At 42.5% G+C, this 19,469-nt stretch overlaps 1 protein-coding gene across 2 annotated transcripts; it reads left to right on the top strand.

Annotated features, from left to right (window-relative positions):
* Window positions 1-565: 565 nt before the first annotated feature.
* On the top strand, window positions 566-17,623 carry SAR1B (secretion associated Ras related GTPase 1B). Of its 2 annotated transcripts, none has more exons than XM_083798927.1 (7): window positions 566-773; window positions 5,561-5,634; window positions 9,958-10,077; window positions 10,855-10,920; window positions 11,496-11,599; window positions 12,075-12,206; window positions 13,635-17,623. In XM_083798927.1, exons 2-7 carry the CDS (start codon window positions 5,577-5,579, stop codon window positions 13,749-13,751), a joined length of 597 nt encoding a protein of 198 aa, XP_083655053.1. In that variant the 5' UTR covers window positions 566-773; window positions 5,561-5,576; the 3' UTR covers window positions 13,752-17,623. The 2 variants fall into 2 exon arrangements, with proteins under 2 accessions (XP_083655053.1, XP_083655054.1); XM_083798928.1 differs by lacking the exon at window positions 566-773 and adding an exon at window positions 2,945-3,112.
* The last annotated feature ends 1,846 nt before the right edge of the window (window positions 17,624-19,469 follow it).

Genomic DNA, 19,469 nt, shown 5'->3' with positions numbered 1-19,469 from the left:
GAATCACAAAATCGTCTAGGTTGGAAGAGACCTCCAAGATCACCCAGTCCAACCTCTGACCTAACACTCCCAAGTCCTCCACTAAACCGTATCGCTAAGCTCTACATCTACACGTCTTCTAAAGACCTCCAGGGATGGTGACTCAACCACGAGCAGCTCCTCTGCACCCACAGCCAAACAGAATCATAGAAACGAGGCCCACGGCCCTACAACGTGCCCCGACACCATGCCAAGCAGGTGCTCTGCTGGTGGCCTGGGGGCTGGTGGCCGTGGCAGGGCCGCTGCGATGGGCAAAGCCCTGTCCATAGCCCTCGGGCAGCAGCGGGGCTCCCTGCCCAGGCGCTGCTGGTGCCACGCAGCAGCCGGGAGGGACGCGTTGGGCACACGAGGTTGCCTCCACGATCGGTTCCTTTGCAAGCCCGGCCGGCTGCTGCGTGCTCCGGGCAGCCACCGGGTGCCCAGCGCCCCGCACACGCTTCGGGGTGCTCTCGGTACGGGTCTCCCCTAAAAAACCTCAACAAACACCCAAACTGCCCGCTGGTGCTGCGTCGGGAGGGGGCGGGGGGGGGGGGGGGCCGGGGAGGTCCCGGGGCTCGCTGCGGGGCCGGGCCGGGCGGAGCTCCGAGCCGTGCCGTGCCGATCCGAGCCGTGCCGAGCCGATCCGAGCCGTGCCGAGCCGTACCGGGCCCGGAAGGCGCCAGGCGGGGGCGGAGCGGGGCGCAGCCGCGGGGTCCGTGTCGGTGCCGGCGGAGCGCCCGGAGCTGAGCTCGGCGGTGAGCGGGCTGCGGGGGCAGCACCGGGGGAGGAGGTGGGGGGGGAGCGGCGCTCGGTGCTCACCGCGACCCGGCCGGGCCCGGCCTCGCCTCCCGGGGCCGGCGCTGAGCCGCCGAGGCCCGGGCGTTGGGCCGGGGACCGGGGCCGGGGATGGCTGCGGCCTGCTCGGCGCCGCGGCCTCCCGGGGCTACCGGAGGCCGGGCTCCTTCCCCCGGTGCACCGGGGGATCGGGGCGGCCGGGCCGGGCCGGAGGCCTTCGGGCGATGCCCGGCAGCCGCGGAGGGGCCGCGCCCGGGGGTCGGGGCCCGGCCCCGTCCTCGGGGCTGGGGGCTTGGCACCGCCGGTGCTGCTGGAGGACGGGGCCTTGCGAGGTGGGGCGGGTCGGCTCCCCGGGCCTCCCGTGCCACCGCGCTGTGCTGCCATCGCCTCTCCGGGTGTTTGTGTCAGTGGCGAGACCCGTTGTTCGCCGCAGGCAGCGGCTGCGAAGGCGAAACGCGACGTGGACGGAGCTTTGTCGGGCATCCAAAGCTGGGCCAGGGTGTTTGGGGTACGGTTATGGCTGAACCTTCGGCTGAATTTAAGGGTGCCGTCGTCACGCTTCCCGAAGGGAAATTATAAAACGACGTCTCGCTTGTAAATAGAATTTGGATTAGTGTGCACGCCCTCCAAAAGGGCCCATTCCCTCTGAGGGCTGTGAATCAGAATTCCTCTAATGATACTCGTCACCCTTCCTCCCCTCGCTTGCCTGACTGCACACAGTTATTTTAATTTCTTCACATTTTTGCTCATTCTCTGAAGAGAAGCACTACAGCCTTCTGATCTCTGGTTTGTAGAGATACCAGCCCCATGCTTGTTGTCAATTGCATTAATCTTTTATGATTGCTTGGCAGTTTCTTTTTGGTTCTGGCTCATATTTCACTTTGGTGGTGGTGATTTGGAAAAGTGGGTTGTTGTATCGTGTTCTAGTCGTCATGTGCCTTACAACTTTCTTGTGTAGTTGTTTGGCATATTGTAATGATCTGTCAAGATGCTCTTGTTCTGAGCATTATTTCTTCAAAAACGATAACCTTTAAGATGAAGAATAATTATGTATTCATGCTCCAATATGTTCTGTTTTTTGTTTGTTTGTTTGTTTTAAATAAGTGTGGAAATTGCTGCAATAGGCCCTATTTTGAGACTGTGATCTGAGAAGAATTTTTGTGAGCCAGACTGCGACTGAAACACTTCATCAGTTGCTGTTAGGACCTAATGTGCATGTTGCAGTGCCGTCTTTAGAGATAAACTGTTTGCTTTGCTGTTTCAGATGTACTTGAGATCAATGCTAAATTCAAATGGAGTATCTCAGAATAAAAGATGCAATAGCACTAAGTATATGTCATACGGTATGTAATCTTTCTGTTTTCAACCCAGCAAGTAACAGCGCTATGTGAATATCTCTCTGAAATCTCAGAGATGACTTGCCATCTGATTAAAATAGAAAAGCTACGCCGTTAGCTCATTCCCAAACTCTCTTCCTTTCCTCAACTCTTAAAACACTGCATCAAGATGCACTCTCATATCGTAAAGTCGATGGCAGGCAGCAAGTCTCATTTTACTCACTGAATTTGTTACCGATTTTGATTTTTGTTGCCAGTGGTAACGTTTTACAACGTTAAAATGGTCTTAGGTGAAATACACCCTTAAGAGTGCACTTTAAGCACTTGTTTGCAAGCTGTTTTTAGCAGAGCCTGTTCTCAAACTTGCTGTAGCTCAGAGAGCGTGGTTGGCTGCGGTTACACTGGACGGAGGTTTCTTTTCTAGTTCTTGGTGACAGCAATCACCCAGGCACAGTGCAGTGACTTCTAGTTATTGCAAGAGGTGTTGTACTTGGGTGTAATTGGTTTCTACTTCCTAATTCTTCCATCAAGGGATTTAAAGCTGTCTTTACAAGCCTGATATCCTCGCTTATCTAAATGTTCACGGTCTTTAGAAGTAAGAACTATTTGAACTGATTCTGGAATGGAATAATGAACTTTTAGCCAGAAAAATTCAGATCCAGAGTGGGAAAATCCTTGCTTTTCAGAATTAAAAAAAAAAAAATGTGTCTCGAGGTGTTACCAAAACTGCTGGGTGGGAATTCTGCTCCCCGTGGTCAGCAGGTGGCCGCTAGGATGCAAACCAGTTTCATCGGTCTGCAGGCTGGCTGGCAGGGCTCCCCAGGAACCACAAGTCACGCTTCGCTTATGAAATAATGCTAGCCAGGGTCGGTAGACAGGGTTGGTAGACACATTTTGAAGTGGTAGCCATCGGCTGTTGGTGCTGGGAAGTTACTTTCCTATTTCTGAGAAGACACGAGAAGGTAAGTTGGTGATGTCTGTAAAAATAGTCGGTATCAGCAGATTGCCACGTGTCTGTCACAATTTCTCATTAAAAGTCTGTGTCAGCTCGCAACCGGCTATTTGTGAGGGAACCCTGGAGATAACCTTAAAGCAGTTAGTGTTTTTGTCTCCGTCAAGCCTTGGGAGCCGTGATTGCCAGAGTTTTCAGTGTTCTTCTTTCGTGGTGGCTTTAGCAGGACAGCTTGTGTCCGTCTGCTGAGCAGCCCCGCTGCTCTGCCTGGCTCCACACAGTACCGAGGCTTGGAGCTGTCAGCGGGCTCTGGGCATCGGTGTGCCGCTGGGTGGCTTGGTGGCACTTCGGTCGGGCACTGCCGTGAGTCGGGCAGTTATTTTTGCCGTCTGATAAGAGCAGATTTAATATCTCTGTTCAAATATTGCTAGTGTGCCTTTACAATTCGCCGTCAATTTTTTTCCCATTTTCAAAGCAGTGTTTTCCTTTAAGCGCTGCCAGCTGATACCGAAGTTAGCTGTGGTGCATTTGGATAGCCTTCCCTAAGCCACTTTTTCTGTGTGTAGGGGAATTTAAGCCATATTGCTGCCGCTTCAGCAGTACTTGCAGAGTAACTCCCTTCTCATTTTAATAATTTGAATCTTGTCCCTTTAAGTGTTTTCAGCAGCACATGAAGACTTTTTTCTTCCGTCCGTGAGGTTTGCAGAAGGAGCTGGTTAACCCAACTAAACTCTGTGAAGTTATTCTCACCGCGGTAACACGAGCACTTCTCTTACATCACGCTGTTTGCACTGATTTGCAGGTTATTTGAGCAGATCATTTCTCTAAGCCCCACAGAGGATTTTCTCGATCGGTGTTTTGTTCAAGCAATAAATAAATCTGCTGACGTGTACGTCCTGCCATGTTTGCTTATTCTTGACCTTTGCTTTTTAGACATGCAAGTGACAGTTTCAGTCATGACATTGTGTAACTGGGTGTTCATGCATCCACAAGCTTATTTGTTTTTTTATTCTTAAAAGTTGCAACTGTGACAGCTCAAAGTAGCACAGGACATAGGCAAGGGTTTCAGGGTTAGTCCCGAAGAAACCAAGGGTTCCTAACACTTTGCTGTGGTCAATCAGGGAAGGCAAATATGGGCTGAACAGATTTTGCTCCAGTGCAAGCAAACATAATTAAATAATAATAAACACTCCTCCTCTTTCCGTATTATTGCTGTGACATACCTGTTGCTATGCAGTAGAAAACCTCTGTTCATTGCCTGAGTGTAATTGTTATAATGGATAGGTGGATTTTGGTCTGGTACTGACCTGTGTTTCCACTGCTTTGGGCTCTGCTCCAGGTCCAGAGCAGTCCTAAAGTTATCCCAGGAGGGCCCAGGACATGGCTGCAGCGTAGAAACAAATGCCGTGGGAGAGCCTGCGCTGGCTCAGGATGCCTCTGCAAGCTGCCCGTAGCAGCCCAGACATCGTCTCAAAGACTTGGACTCCAACTTCCCCGGGCGTTAGCAGGAATTTATTGATCTAGCAGGAATTAGCTGGCTGGGTGCTTCTGAGGAAGTTGCCCTTTAGTCTTTCGAAAGATTTTTTTTATGCTGAGTGCTAATTCCATATGTCAAGCTAGTGCTTTCAGTGTGACTAACCTTACATTAGATAATGAGGGAATTAAGATGAAAGTTAAGAAATTAATTGTTCGTGGCCGCGCAGTTAACCTAGTGACAGTTCTTGCATCTCAAGGCATTGCTTCAGAAACGGTGGACTTGGCAGTGTCGGGTCGATGGTTGGACCTGGTGACCTTAAGGGTCTTTTCCAGCCTAAACAATTCTGTGAAATCCTGGTTGTTCCCTGCCTGGGCTGCCTGTGTGTTCTGAGTGCTCAAGATGTCAGAAAACTCCCTCGGCCGCTGCCGTTGTGGCCGCCTGCTGGAGGCCCCATGCCCTGGGGAGGACTCCATCCCTTTTGGGACAGGAACAGCAGGCCTGGTTTTTTTTGTGTGATCCCATCCTGGCCGCTTGCTCACCCCCAGGGACTAGCACAGTGGTGTTTTTACCATACCACAAGCAAGGGGAGCTTGAGGAGTACTGGGGCTTCATCCTGCTGCCGAGGGGTGTCTGCCCGGGGCTGGCTGCAGCTCTCTGTCCTCACCTCCCCCTTCCGTTCCTGAACCTAACCTGAAAGAATTCAGTGAGAAACATGGTGTTCCTGAGTCGTTACTGAAATGAGTTTTATGGTTAAACCTCAGATGGTGGAAGCCTGTATGAGGCAGTACAGGCGGGGATGCGGCCTTTACGTGGTGGTCCTGGTGCTGAGTGGTCATCGTCTGGTACAAAGCACACAGACAGGCGATGTGCAGACAGCAGCGACTTCTGTGTCATAAAACTTCCCCAGGTTCAACTCGAGTAAACATCTTACAACGCTTAATGTGCTCTTCTAACAGAATTTAATTTTTCTTTTTATTTCAGACTATAAGACCCAGATATGTCCTTCATATTTGATTGGATTTACAGTGGTTTCAGTAGTGTATTACAGTTTTTAGGTAAGTTTTATTGTTTTTATCATGCTATCTGTTAACCCCTGCTATCTTCAAACATAGCAACTGTTTAAAGAATATTTTGGTGTATATTCGGTAGCACTCAAAAAAAATGTTCCACTTATCACTACTACATCACTATCAGTACTCAGCCCAGAGCAGAGCAGGCCGAGGGGAGGCCTCATGGCGGCCTGCAGCTCCCTCACGAGGGGAGCGGAGGGGCAGGCGCTGAGCTCTGCTCTCTGGGGACAGCGACAGGACCCGAGGGGACGGCATGGAGCTGGGACAGGGGAGGGTCAGGCTGGATATCAGAAAAAGGTTCTTCATCGAGGTGGTCGGGCAGTGGGACAGACTCCCCAGGGCAGCGGTCATGGCACCGAGCCGCCAGAGTTCAAGAAGCATTTGGACAACGCTCTCAGACACATGGTCTGATTTTGGGGTGGTCCTGTGCGGAGCCAGGAGTTGGACTCAATGATCCTTGTGGGTCCCTCCCAGCTCAGGATATGATTCTATAAGTATTGAGTGTTCTCTGAGTATTTCGAGAATGTGCTCTTCTCTCAATCTTACATTAATCCTTTAACCTCTTGAAAAATTAGATTTTCTTTCATGAACATAATAGATTTGATTTTTTTAATTGCATCACGTTTAATCTGGTGTCATTTGAGAATTCAAATAAGAACAACCATCTACAAAAAAATTAATGCCAGATATTGAAGCCCCTGCTCATGTCCAGCAGTGCTTTATTGTGTGACTAGTGTCATTGAAATCAGTGTGAAACTCCGCTGATCTCTGATGAAGAACCTTAGGAAAGTATTCCCTGGCCAAAAGCATCTGCAATCCATGTTGATCCAAGGTGAAATATTAGCTTGTGCAAAACAGGAGGGGAAAAAAAAAAAAGAGGAAAGGAAATGTTAGGATACTAAAAAGAGGAAGAGAAGTTGCAGATAACATAGCTAAAAAGGACATTTTACGGGTTCCAGGGATTCTACTGAAGCAAATAAAAAGCATTTGAGATTAATGGATCATGGCACCTGCCTTTTATCAGTTGGAAGTTTAAACTTTTTCACTGAATGTTAGACCCTTGGCCTACTATTGAAATATTAGCCAGTGAAATTTTAACTAAGTTGACTAATCTCCCTTATCTTCTCTTACTTAGTCAAGCAGCGATTACTGCACGTTAGCTCACTTTCCTATATCTGCGCATACAAAGTCTAATTCTGGTGAAAGATACTGAAGCTTGCAGTAGAAAGGAGAATTGCTGTCCATATGTCCCTTTAATTCTAGAATAAATAAATAAATAAATAAAATCGTGTACATTTTATTCATTTGAAGAAGGCTGATCCTAGCATTTGGGATACTCTACAATTCCCTGTGCTATCGTGACAGGAGGCAAGGTAGGTCACTGTATGAAACATCCCTTCATACACATACATGTAGAATGCACAAAGAATCCTTTTATTGATACTCTGGTTTTAATGTCACTAATAGATGAAGTATTACTGCTTGTTCGTCTTGCATTTTTATGAAAGACACTCAAAGTATAGAAAGTTTCAGAGAAAGTGGGGGCATTTGCTTTGGGAGCGAATGTTCCCTATGTGTTCAGTCTGTGAGTAGCAACAGCACTATTGTATTAATGTAGTTTAGTAGTGTTTCATTTAACTTGTAAGGTAAGTGTGAACTGGAGTTTCTCCTGTGACCTAAGTTTTAATATATGAACATGTTTGTTCACTTCTCTCTCTGTAAACATCAATACTTTCTCCTCCGGCTTGTAGATTAATAGGTGGTGTAATTTGGGCATATGAAAAGGTGAGTTTGGGGAGTAAGAGTTGTATTTGAAAAAAGAACTGCAAACACTCTACAGTACTTGTAGTTAAAAAAAGATTATTAATGAAATAAGTTGAGGAATATGAAAGAGTATTCTTTCCTGCAGGTTATAAAACATGCCCTGGTGGAATGCGATTCCAGAGATTAGTTTGAAGGTAGGGGGAAAGGTGAGCAAACAGCAGCAGTGTAAAGGTCGGGCAGATAGAGGCACATGTGACCGTGCAGCACTACAGCATCCAGGGGGTGGCCAAGGAACCCCCTGTGTAATGTTATTTAAAATCTCACAAAAGAAAAGAGCTATGAGGATAAGAGTTGATAAGAGGTCACCACCAGTTTAACCCTCATCAGGCATGGACGGGGAAGGATCTCTTTCTTATCAGAAGCCTTCCTCATCAGACTAAGTCCGTATGTGTACCAAAAACTAGTATCACAAATAATGCAAAAACTGGACAGCAGCTGGGGCTTATCAGCAACTCAGATGTGTCTGCCAAACGGGCAAGGCTGTGTGCTCACGGGGGGATGCAGTGGAGCAGAGACCCCAGGGTGACCTGTGCCTCAGGCTGGAAGGGAAACAAATAAGGGCTCCAGAAATGATGTGGCTGGGTCATTCTGCTCATCATGTACAGTCCAGGGGACTGCTGTTAATGTGACCTTGGAATGGCTACAAGCCTCTTGTTCCTGCGGCACTTGGCACAGCGCATCTTGGCAGTAGGCAGGATTTTGGTACCTAGTTTGCAGATCAGGAGGGTTAGTTGTTCTTCGGGGAGAGTGCGTGGTTAAGTGAAGTGACTACAACAGTGGGACAGTGGAACTTTAATGGTAACGTATACTTCAAGAAGTATTTCTGTATCATCAAGGTGGTTGTAAAAGAAACCTTTCTTCAGTATATTACAAAGCACCACAATACTGTGACATTATCTAGTAAAAGATCCTGGTGACTTAAAACTCCCACATTACAGTACTTGGCTGCATTTTGCAATTCTTTTTAAACAGGAGGAAGAAAAAAGAAAATTCTGTTAGGAATGTAGCTCATTTTTGTTTTTAAAGAACTGTTAATTTCAGCATATGTATTTTTTCCCTCCTTTCTTCAGCACTCTTGAGGGTGGTGGGGTCAATAGCGGTTCCTAAGGAAACATGCATGTGTAGCATCCAGGTCACAGTTCTTTGAAAACACATAAGGCAAAGCGTAAAAGGCACAAAGCTAGGAGATTCTTACTTCAATAGTTTTTCAGTACAGAATGTGTGGGTTTTTTTAAATAAATTTATCTTAAGAATATTTTACGTCGAATGTTGATCAGTTTGAAGCAGTGAAAAATAATTCTGGCATAGGTTGTGGTGTTGGCAAGTCTGAGAGAATTGTCCTTTGACAATCTCAAACTTCAGGAAATATGGTGCTAATATTTTACACGTCTTCTCCTTTGCAACAGTTGATGTATTTATTGGGATTACAAGTAGAGAAATAAAGGGGAAAAGGCATTTTTATAAAGACGACAGTGAAAGTAACATTTCTTGTTCCTGTTATTATGGCATTATCACAAGACAGCAAATGTGTCAAAATGGCACTGATGATGCCATTCGGGTCATAACCACACAATTTAGCTGAGGATCTGGATGAATATTACTTCTGTCAAAATAATACGTGAGCCAAAATAAAACAATTCATATATATGCTAATTATGGCTATTGACATTGAAGCTAGGTTCTCTATAAAATACCTACTGAGATCTGAAGTTTTTTGTTTCAAACATTTATTTTTTTTTTTGGTCATAACTGGAGGGGGATGAACAAAACATGCTCTGTTCCACGTCTGGGGTTGATAATGTTTTATAATCTGTTGTTAGCACTGTACCTCTGTACCTCCCAGGCAATTCCACTGTCTGTGAGCAAAACTGTCGCTTCGCTAAGGCAGAGTAGGCTACTCTGGCAAGGTTTAATCCTGTTTTGACTTTGCTCGGATAACATAAACGCATTTATATTACCGACACGTTTACATCAGTCATGTGCCTGCCCCCCGAAATGCCACTCAGCATCACATAAGCTGCCTGGAGCAAGCATAGCTGTGATAAGCACATGAGCGAGTGTGAATGTGGCTTGTACAAGTAGGAGAGCACTGATAAAGGTCATCGATAAAGCGCACTGTGGAGCTTGGCAGGTCTGTATTTTGTACTGTGTCCGTAAAACTTTGCTCCTGGGAGCGTTAGAAATAATGTGACTGCATATGTCTGGTTTAATTAGCGATCACACTCCCTTTCACTGCTGGCTGTCAGAGCTGTGCCACCAGAAACCTGTAGGATATCCATGTAGGAACGTTTATTGGTCTTGCTGATCAGCAGACCCCACAGGATCTGAAAGAGGCTTAGGCTTCAGAATGCTCAAATACACTATTGCTGTTGCTCTTAAATGTTCGTATTTTTTATGTGTGTGATGTGAGTTCCTGTTGGACGATGTTATGGTAATACCTTCGCTGATTTAACTGGCTATTCAGTAGATTATTCTTTGTTGCAGGACTGTACAAGAAATCAGGCAAACTAGTTTTTCTTGGATTGGACAATGCTGGAAAAACTACGCTGCTGCACATGCTCAAAGATGACAGACTGGGACAGCACGTCCCCACACTACACCCCAGTAAGTTAACGCTCCTAGATCCCTAGCCAGGAAGTATTCAAAGTATTGCAAGAAAAGCAATACCTGATTATACATCATAAGTAACTGGGGGGAAACAAAGGAATTTTGGGGATCACAATCCATAGGTAATTTGAGTCATACTCAAAAAATTCTTTTAGGATAGTTCAATGTGACTTATTTAAAATTAAGGGGCCAGTTAGAAGCAGAGTAATGGAGCTGAGTCTGAATTACAGAAGCTGTGGGAAACTGGGGCTTGCATTTATGTACACTGTTTTGATTTTCGTAGCTTAGAGGTTTCTGTGTGATTGTCATTGTGGTAGCCTTGCAGGAGAAGAGGTTCAGTGCAGGTTAAAAATGTGGACTGGTGAAGTCTAAGAAGGAGGTAAGCAATTAAGCAAGGACACAAAGAGGAGAAACCTTCAACAGTATTGTACGTGAAATTCCAACTTTGTGGCAAACCGGAGGCCAGAGCTGCCTGCTGTTTTTGTAATGTGTAGGGATAAGTAACGTGTGGGCCTTCTCTGCTATTCTCTTAACATTGCAGGTATTCTGTATGTGTTTTAATGGTTAACCACATTTATTTTGTTACACAAGTGTTATTGAGGGAAAATGTATTGTACTGATTCATTTCTTGAATACGAAAATACTGAAAACAACCAAGAGAAAGCAAAATCTATACCCTAGCTTAGACTATTCCATATAGCGGAATATCGTATAAGATGTATATAATGCTGTATAATCTTCACATGCAGAGAACATAATTTTGTGTATTTTTAGCTTCAGAGGAGCTGACAATTGCTGGCATGACTTTCACTACCTTTGATCTGGGTGGACATGCTCAAGGTAAGAGAATATGTTGACTCATTTAACTGCAGTGAATTAAGTTAGAGTTGTTTACAGTCAGTTTGTCTCAGATCAGAAATACAACCATGCTGCAGAGATCGGCTTCCCACACTCTCTTTGATAGTGTTAAAAACGTTCACTGCTCTGTTGCCTGTCTCCATCACATACTGCACTCCCAAATACAATTTGGCAAGAGCTGCACTAGAGCAAAATTTCTTAACTGATAACACGTATTTTGAGGAGGATTAGGTAGTTTTTGTTTCACTACTTCAGATTGCTTATACTTACGTTTAACCTTTATGCTTCGAACTTGTGTTTCTTGACATAATTCTTGGGGAAACACAAAAAGGTTGAGTACATCAGTGTGCATGTGGGATAGAGGGGTGATAACACTAGAGGGACTGGTAATTTTGATCTATTATCACAAGCTTTGTAAAACATGAAATTGCATCCTGAAGACTGGCAGTATAAGCTAAGACTTTGAAAAAAAAAAATGTTCCTTTCTAATTACTGATGTGCATTGCTCTAAATTTTGTGATAATTTCCATTGTTTTTCATTCACATCTTCCCTGTAGCTCGCAGAGTGTGGAAAAACTATCTGCCAGCTATTAATGGCATTGTGTTCTTGGTGGACTGTGCGGATCATGAAAGACTGCTCGAATCAAAAGAAGAACTTGATGTAAGTTTAAATATGTTTTTGAAAGTCTGAACTTTAACTTCTGAAAAATAAGATCAGTATCCAACAGAGCTCTCTTGCCACCTGGTCATGAGTGCTAGTAATTTCACCTTCTGCGTCGTCATTCCTATCTAGCTGTATTCTGGTTCTGTTGCCCTCTTCTTACTATTCATTACTGTATGCATTGAAGGTAGGTGAACATGTTATTTTGCCAATAATTCAGTTGAATCAATATTGCTCCATTTGTGATATTTTCCATTTTGTGAGTAATTTCATTTATTTTATCCCAAGTACATTAAACAACTCCCATCAATTAATTTTGATGTGCCAGTGAATTTTTTACCCTTACTTTTTAAAAGGCCAAGCTTCACCAAATGATTTAATGGCATTACGTTGTTAACTTTTTATCTTAATGTGAAGTCCTAAGTCAAAATATATCCTGAAATAATCTCTTCCCCCTTTCTCCTTCCCTTTGTAGTCACTAATGACAGATGAAACTATTGCTAATGTGCCTATCCTAATCCTTGGTAATAAGATTGACAGACCTGAAGCCATCAGTGAAGAGAGGTTACGAGAGATGTTTGGTCTGTACGGCCAGACAACAGGAAAGGTAATGTTGTGGTTTTTTTTGGTTAGGGATCTTGTGTTTGCTTTATATTTCTGTGTTGGTTCCAGTCCACTTCAGCTACACAAAACAAATGTTTTTTAGTTTATTATGTACTTAATACATTATAGACTTATATGGAATAAATGCTGAAGTCTCTTTCTTTTGTGCATGTGTGTGTTAGATACACCTCTACTGCAACTTCTATTCATTGTTTTCATTGCCACATTTTTTTCCAGAGAAAAGGTATTAGTACCTAGTATAGTTGTCAGTACTTGAACTTTTCCAGTGCAGTACTTCTAAAGGGTGAACAAGTTTTCAGAGGATACAGTTCTATAGTTCTAGTGAGAACTATAAGAGAAAACCTGATAAAGTCTTTCAGTAATTGACTTTTTTATTTAAATTGCAGGTTTAATACAAATCATTACTCAACGTGTTTAACTAAAGTTTAGAAATAGGTTTACATCATGGAAAAAATCTGAGTTTGTAGGCTGTGGAAAAAAAAATCCTACTGGCATCTGTAACAACAAGACAGATTTGTATTATGCATCTTTGTAATACTTCAACTCTCTCTCTAAAGTAAATACAGTGTATTACTTGTAGTAGACATTTGGGTACAAGTAGTTAGAAACAAGTTGCTCCATTATCCTTTGTCTTTGGAAGTACACCTCTCCTGATGCAGCTGACAAAGCTGTTCCAGTGTCACTTCCATTCCAGCTTGCATTAGGTGACCAGCAGTGGACTGCCTTGAGGAGAGGACCCAGTCTTGTAATTCCTCTTTGCTTTTGTATTCTGCTTCACAGAGTTCAGTGCTAGTCGGAGTTTAGGTTGAGCAGAAGCGAATCTGTACCTCTTTGTTTTCCAAGTGAAAAAGAATTTCATAGGTTAGTTTAGAATAGGTGTAATAGACTGTAAACAGTTACTATAGATATTTTTTTTTGCATCTTGCCCTGTTTTTTACAACACTGCACGTAGTCTATGATGTATGACTCCTGTTGTGAATGTCCAGTTGAGCAATAGCTTTGTCACACTGTGATGCTCTTGGCAAGCAAGCAACTCGCACTCTGACTGTGGTCAGTCCTAATTTGTAGCAAATGCTCTTTTTATCTTGTTGGAAAGCTGTTAGAAACAGAGCAGGGAACTTCTTCTGAAAACTGAGCAAAAGCTCTCTGTGCACATGCTTGCTCTTGTACTCAGGTTCGTACATATACTTTATGCTCTCCAAATGTGGCTGCGCATGTAAAGATGCTCAGCGTATTTCCTCAGTGACTGTAGTCCTAGTAAGGTGTGCAAATGTTTTGGTTAGTTTATTTTCTAAAATTCTAGTGCCCAACATGAATTAAGTAATGGCATTCCATTGAAATAAATGTTGATGTAGAGGAGGAATCTTCTTGTAAAGATACCATAACTTGGAATACTTTTGTCTCTTTGCAGGGCAGTATACCATTGAAAGAATTGAATGCAAGGCCACTAGAAGTGTTCATGTGCAGCGTGCTAAAGAGACAAGGCTACGGAGAAGGATTCCGTTGGATGGCACAGTACATAGATTAACGCCAAAATCACATTAGTACTTTCTGTCCCATGTCTAAATATTAAGTCTGCTCCTTCTCTGATCACTCAGTGTACGTAACTTGAATTCATTTGACTGTTTAGTTATATAAGCATACATTTTTACATAATTATACCACCTATGCTAAATTGTAAGTGTGAGGATTGAAAAAATATTTCAAGCAAGTTTGTAAGTTTAAGTACCACAACTTTTTAGCTTTCTAATCCCATACAACATTCTTTTGCAACTTTTAATTTAACAAATCTCCAGCACCATTTTTGGACAGAGCAACTTTCCAGTACAGTATGTTTGAATGCACTTTTTAACAGCTAAAAACTACAGACATGTGAAAAATATTTAATGCTTATCATGTTAAATTTTTTTATGTACTTTTTTGAAACTGGTTTTATAACTTTAGAGTATATAACCATCTTTCAACGAATAATAAATAATTAGCTGATGGATAATTGCATGATGCCTTACAGTTTTCAATAATATACTTTCTTATGCAACGTCATGCAATAAATTTAAATCCAGTTTTTGGCGACTTTAATGGAAAATGTTTCATTTTAATGTGTCTTAACTAGTGAGGCTGTCTAATGATCTGAATATGGGGGATATTTTCCTGAAACACAGAAGGCCACAAAGTAGTTTCATTGTGTGTTAAGGAGTAAGGTGTTTCCTTCAGACTACCAAATTGCATTTATTTTAGGATCTTGCATTACTAGAAGAAAACTCTAATCCGATGCCCTTATAACTACCACCTTTAAAAATACAAAATCTGTGTCAATGCAAATCATGAACTAATGTCAAAAGTGGTCTTACTTTACTGGTACCTTGAATTAAACCCCTGAAGTGACAAAAAATACAAATTTTACTGAAGAAATTAAGAAAGGTACTGCACTAAATTATTCTGTTCTCAGTTTAATTAGATTTGGATTCTGCCAGAAGATTTATCAGTGAAATTGCCAGGAAAAAAAAATTGCTGTTGTTGCTTGTGAAAATTTATCAGCCCACACCCAGTCGGACAATTCTATTTTTGGTGTTTTGATTTGGATTAAGGTGGATTGTTTTTCTACAGTTTTGCCCTGAAGCTTAGTCAATATAACAGTCGTTGGATGCCCAAGTGGCTTGTTTCTGGGGTAAAACTTCATTATCTTCAGTGTTTGTTTTCCAGACTTCTGACTGTTTTTTCCCCATCTCCCAGTGCATTAGCTCCCTGAGGAGAGGACAGGTTATTTTCTAAGAAGGAGTGGTGAAACGTGTATCCATCAGCTTCTTGTTGACACTAGCTGACATTGCCATGGAACTGTTATTTGTGTTTCTGTGTGCAGCAGGATGTTTTCCTCTGTGATGTAGCTAATGAAGGTAGGGTTTCAGCCTGGGAATCGTTGTTTCACTGTGGTGGGTTTGACTTTCACCATGTCGTGTGTTTCACCCTTGTGAAACTAAGAACTGCTACAAATATTCTTACTGAATCCCAGGACAGGGACTACTTCTCCTCGCAGTTGTAGGTCTTCTTTAAAATACTCTAGGCCCTATGTTTTCAATATCCTTAGCTGCAAAGGTATATTTGTCTGCCTTGATTTCATTTTCTCTCTTGAACTACTGGGCTTGTCTCTTGGATTTAAAGCCTATAGGCTTTAAAAAAAATAGAAATTTGGACCTTTTCAAAGCCTATAGAATAAAAGAGATGTACTTCTTGCCCAGATCTGGACTTGTATGATTGAATATTGATGATTAGTTCCCCGCAGTCCTACGTTATGCTTCTGAATAAGATCAATAATTCAGAACCTAACTAATATAGATTATAGCTGACATTTGTTACAGCAGTCTTATAGAAGTGTTAAGCCTAGTTTGTTCATGGTGAAGTTCAGAAGTGAGGATATCTGATAGCTTTTCCAAGAGACCGATGTGAAAGAATTCTGCATTTAAACTCTGCTGCAGAGTAGTGCCTCTGTATTGCATAAGACAAAACTGTAGATCAGAAGCAGCCTCTTACCAGTGTGGACGACATGCGAGTCGTTGCTACCTACGGCAGTTACACTTGGGGACATGCCTTTTTTTTCCCCCTCTCTAGATTTTTCTGATAACGGTTACAATGCAACAGCTAAATCAGTAGATGGTGTAAATATTAAAAATACTTTTTGCAGTCATACAGTGACATTGCTATGGGAGACTCGGGACTGTGCTGCCTGTACCGATGGAAATGAAGCTGGAAGTGGAGATGTTCTGCTGCCCTGCTCCTCACTGGGGTGGGGAGTGCCCGCAGACCACTTCCGTAGGCTGAGCCATTCCGTGGGCATTGGAAGAGACTGGGGTCCTCTTCAGCTGCTGTTCAACCAACTGTGAATAACGTGAGCAGTAAAGAAAGGGATGATAGTCTTAAAGTGTTAAAAAAGGACAGAGGTATACTGCTTTAAAAGTGTGTATTAGGGGTAATTCTTAGTGTTATGGAACTACTCAGATTTCATGTTTCATACTGTGAGATGCTAGTTTAAATGTGGTTGTAATAAGGGCATGAAGAAATTGGACCTTTTGTTTTTCTGTCTTGGTATTGTAATGGTTCCCATTGTGGGAACAGCTGAACAACACTCGGTTAAATACACAAATAATCTCACTGTTCCTTCGGTAGAGGAAATATTTCTTCTGTAGTTTACATTCTGCTGTGCACATGAATGTGAATGGGTGTCGTGTGTCTTTGTGTGAAGACTTTATTAATAGAAAAATATACTGGTGAGAGTTTTTCTGGTGGCTTTCATCCCCACCACCTCTACATCTCCCCGTTCACTTATTTCTAGAGGTTACTTATTCCTATGATTGCGACCAGTCTTACTTATAAAAAAAAAAAAAAAGAGGGGAGGGGGCAACGTTCACCTCTGGGTCTGACTCCTATGAATTTTTTTTGCACTCTTGACTATGCAGACTTCAATTAAACATCACTTTAAAGAATGTGAAAAAGAAAACCCATTAATAAAGATGTTATTTATGAGGTGTCTCAAATTTGTTTTTACATCACCACTTCAAGAGAAATGAATGCAGATTTCTAAGATATTAATAACTAGTACTGACAAAATGGCCCATATTTCACTGCAGTGACCCCATACAGTAGCATCTGTGAGTCGAATAAGATTTATTCTGCTTGGATTTAATTAAACTTTGGTTTTAGTTTGTACTGTTCATCTGAGAGGCATTGCTATATTTCAGTCTTGGTTTAATAAATTCTTTAGCAACAATTATTGGCATTGGAAATGGGAAGGATCTTTGCGTTTTATTTGTCCTCTTGCCAGACCAAGATTATTTCATGAAGCGTGTTATCTAATGCTGTATTCAGTGTTCAGGTACTGTCATATGATGTGCCAAAGATGACCTGTGGCATTCACTGGAATATAATACCTGCATGTGGGTGGGCTTTATTGTATTTTAATAATTGGAATTGAACATCAAATAGAGCATTTGACATCTGCTTATTTATAACTAAAGTCACCTCAGAAAAATGATATTGTTGTTCTCCAGTCCCAGTGAATTCACAGGTCTACTTTAAGTAGAATTGTTCTGTCTTGTTCTCTCTTGTTTGTACTGTCAGCATATTTGGTTGTTACCAACCAAAGTCCAATATTTCTATTGACTACAACATGCTCGGAGTTCGTGTAAATAATGTAATCAATAGTTATGGACTTAAAAGCCGTATTTAAAACAGCCTAATCCACTGGCTGTCAGTGGGGACGTGTAATTTATTTGCACTTAGATAAACCACTTTTGCACTAGTATTTCAGTGTGGAACTAAACATTTTCTGTTTTGAAATGTGAGTGCTCTAAATGTTTAAAAGCATAATTTATATAATAAACTGCAGAAGAAAAGCTGAAGGAGAAAGTGGTCTTAAACATGTTCTTAATGTGGTGTTTATTGTTATTATCACATGCCATGCTTGAAATGTAAGTATCAGGAATAGAAAATAAAATTCTGAGTTGGAATTTGAAGAAAAAGAGTTTTAAGCAAGTAGTTCTTGACAAATTACATTAATCATAACCAGGAAGAAGCGTTCTGACCCAGTGCACATTCTAGTGCTGAGTTTGGGTTTCTTCAGCTGGGTATAATAACCATTCAGCCTCTTCTTTGCTAGGATTTCTGTTCAGGTGTGCATGGAATCAAATCCTCAACTCAGAAAACAGCATAAAAGGATGATGTTTCCTTTCTTGCAGGTTTAAAATAGGTAGAAAGATCCAATTTTACAGGCAAATGATAGCTGTCTTAGATTTCGGCAGACCTCTAGGATTTGCACTGTTGGTGGGACAGTATCGAGTGGGGATGCCCCTGAGTTTAGGTGTTTATCACCCTGTTTGCTTACGTGCCTCTCGTGTTTGACACAGCCCACGGGAAAGCATGTTGTTTTCTGTCATAAGGAACTATTCTCCAGTCCTAAGTATGTGCTCTCCTTAGTTAATTTTTTCCAAATCATTTTGCACTTGTCTGCTTCAGAACTAGAATTAGAAAATTGTGGTGAGCAGTTATGGTAAAATAATGATAAGAATGTGTCCCTTGCTTTTCTTATGACCCCATTTCTTATGGCAAGTGTGCCATCTGAGTAAGAAATTTGTAATGTTTTACACCCTTTGATGCATTTTTCATTCCAGGATCTCAAAACTTTCTACATGCTAATGCTGCCTCACCATTCTGGTGATGCAGAGAGCTCTTGTCCTTGTTTAACCTGTGAAGAAAATGTGGTCCAGAGGGATTATGTCATGCTTGGTCACTGAATGGAGAGAGCTCTCAGCCACCCCCACCAGCAAGCTGCAATGGAGCAATGCCTTGGCTAGTCCACACACCGTTTGTCCGAGAGAGAAACTGCGATGCAGGAAGGGAAGAATTAGCTGGGTTGAAAGATGTCCTCTGGTCGGTGAGGAAAGAGGGAGAAAATTCTCTGGAGTGGGATTCCTGATGCTGCTCTGCCACAGCTTGTTTGTGGGCTGGTCCCAGGGCTCTATTTGGAAACGCTGGTGCTTATGAAAGGGGAGAAATCAGCGACTGGTGGGAGCTGTGTTTCCAATCAGCCTGTACATGCTGGCGGTAATGCTGGGGTTTCTCAGGATTATTTCTGAAATCCTTCCGGTACCCTGCAATTCAGCTTAGAAACCATACAGGGTTTTGCAGAGTAACTTCAAATTGCTGATCCCTGGTGGGAGCGTTCCCCAGGGACGGGGCTGGGGGCACTTCCTTCGTGCACATGACTTCTGACCAGAGATACGCAAAAGCTGCAAAATTTAGGACCGGATTTTAAGCTCTCTCGTGGGTGTTGGCATCCAGAGCTGGATTCTGAGTTCAGCCGAGATTATTGGTTCCAGCCCAATGCCTGAACGCCATTTTCTCACTGCTTTCCTAGAGCAGGATCTTGGTCTAGGTTCAGCTAAATTGGAACAGTAAAAGGAAGGCTCCTATATGTGCCAAGTAACTCTTCTATTCCTTCCTCTGTGTGTAGTATATAGAGATATAAAATATGTAAATATATGTGTATACATATATATATACACGCAAGGGATTTAAAATAAATCATTTCAAAATATTGTTACTGAGATGCATTAGCATGAAATTGCAAAGGACTTTTAGAGAAGGCCTGTGCTAAGTAAAAAATAAAAATAAAAAAAAATAAAAAGGAATTTGCAGTAGAGAAAATAAAAGCTTTTACTGGTGAATAAATAATTACAGGAGATACTGTGGGAGA

This window comes from Anser anser (assembly GCF_964211835.1).
Source record: "Anser anser genome assembly, chromosome: 14".
Lineage (NCBI taxonomy): Eukaryota > Metazoa > Chordata > Aves > Anseriformes > Anatidae > Anser > Anser anser.
This window is presented reverse-complemented; position numbering and strand designations above follow the sequence as displayed.

Excerpts from the sequence above, each read along its gene's own strand:
- SAR1B (XM_083798927.1), top strand. The coding sequence starts at position 5,577 with ATGTCCTTCATATTTGATTGGATTTACAGTGGTTTCAGTAGTGTATTA. Across the intron at positions 10,921-11,495 it reads TCTGGGTGGACATGCTCAAG|CTCGCAGAGTGTGGAAAAAC; the intron begins GTAAGAGAATAT and ends TCTTCCCTGTAG. Across the intron at positions 12,207-13,634 it reads ACGGCCAGACAACAGGAAAG|GGCAGTATACCATTGAAAGA; the intron begins GTAATGTTGTGG and ends GTCTCTTTGCAG.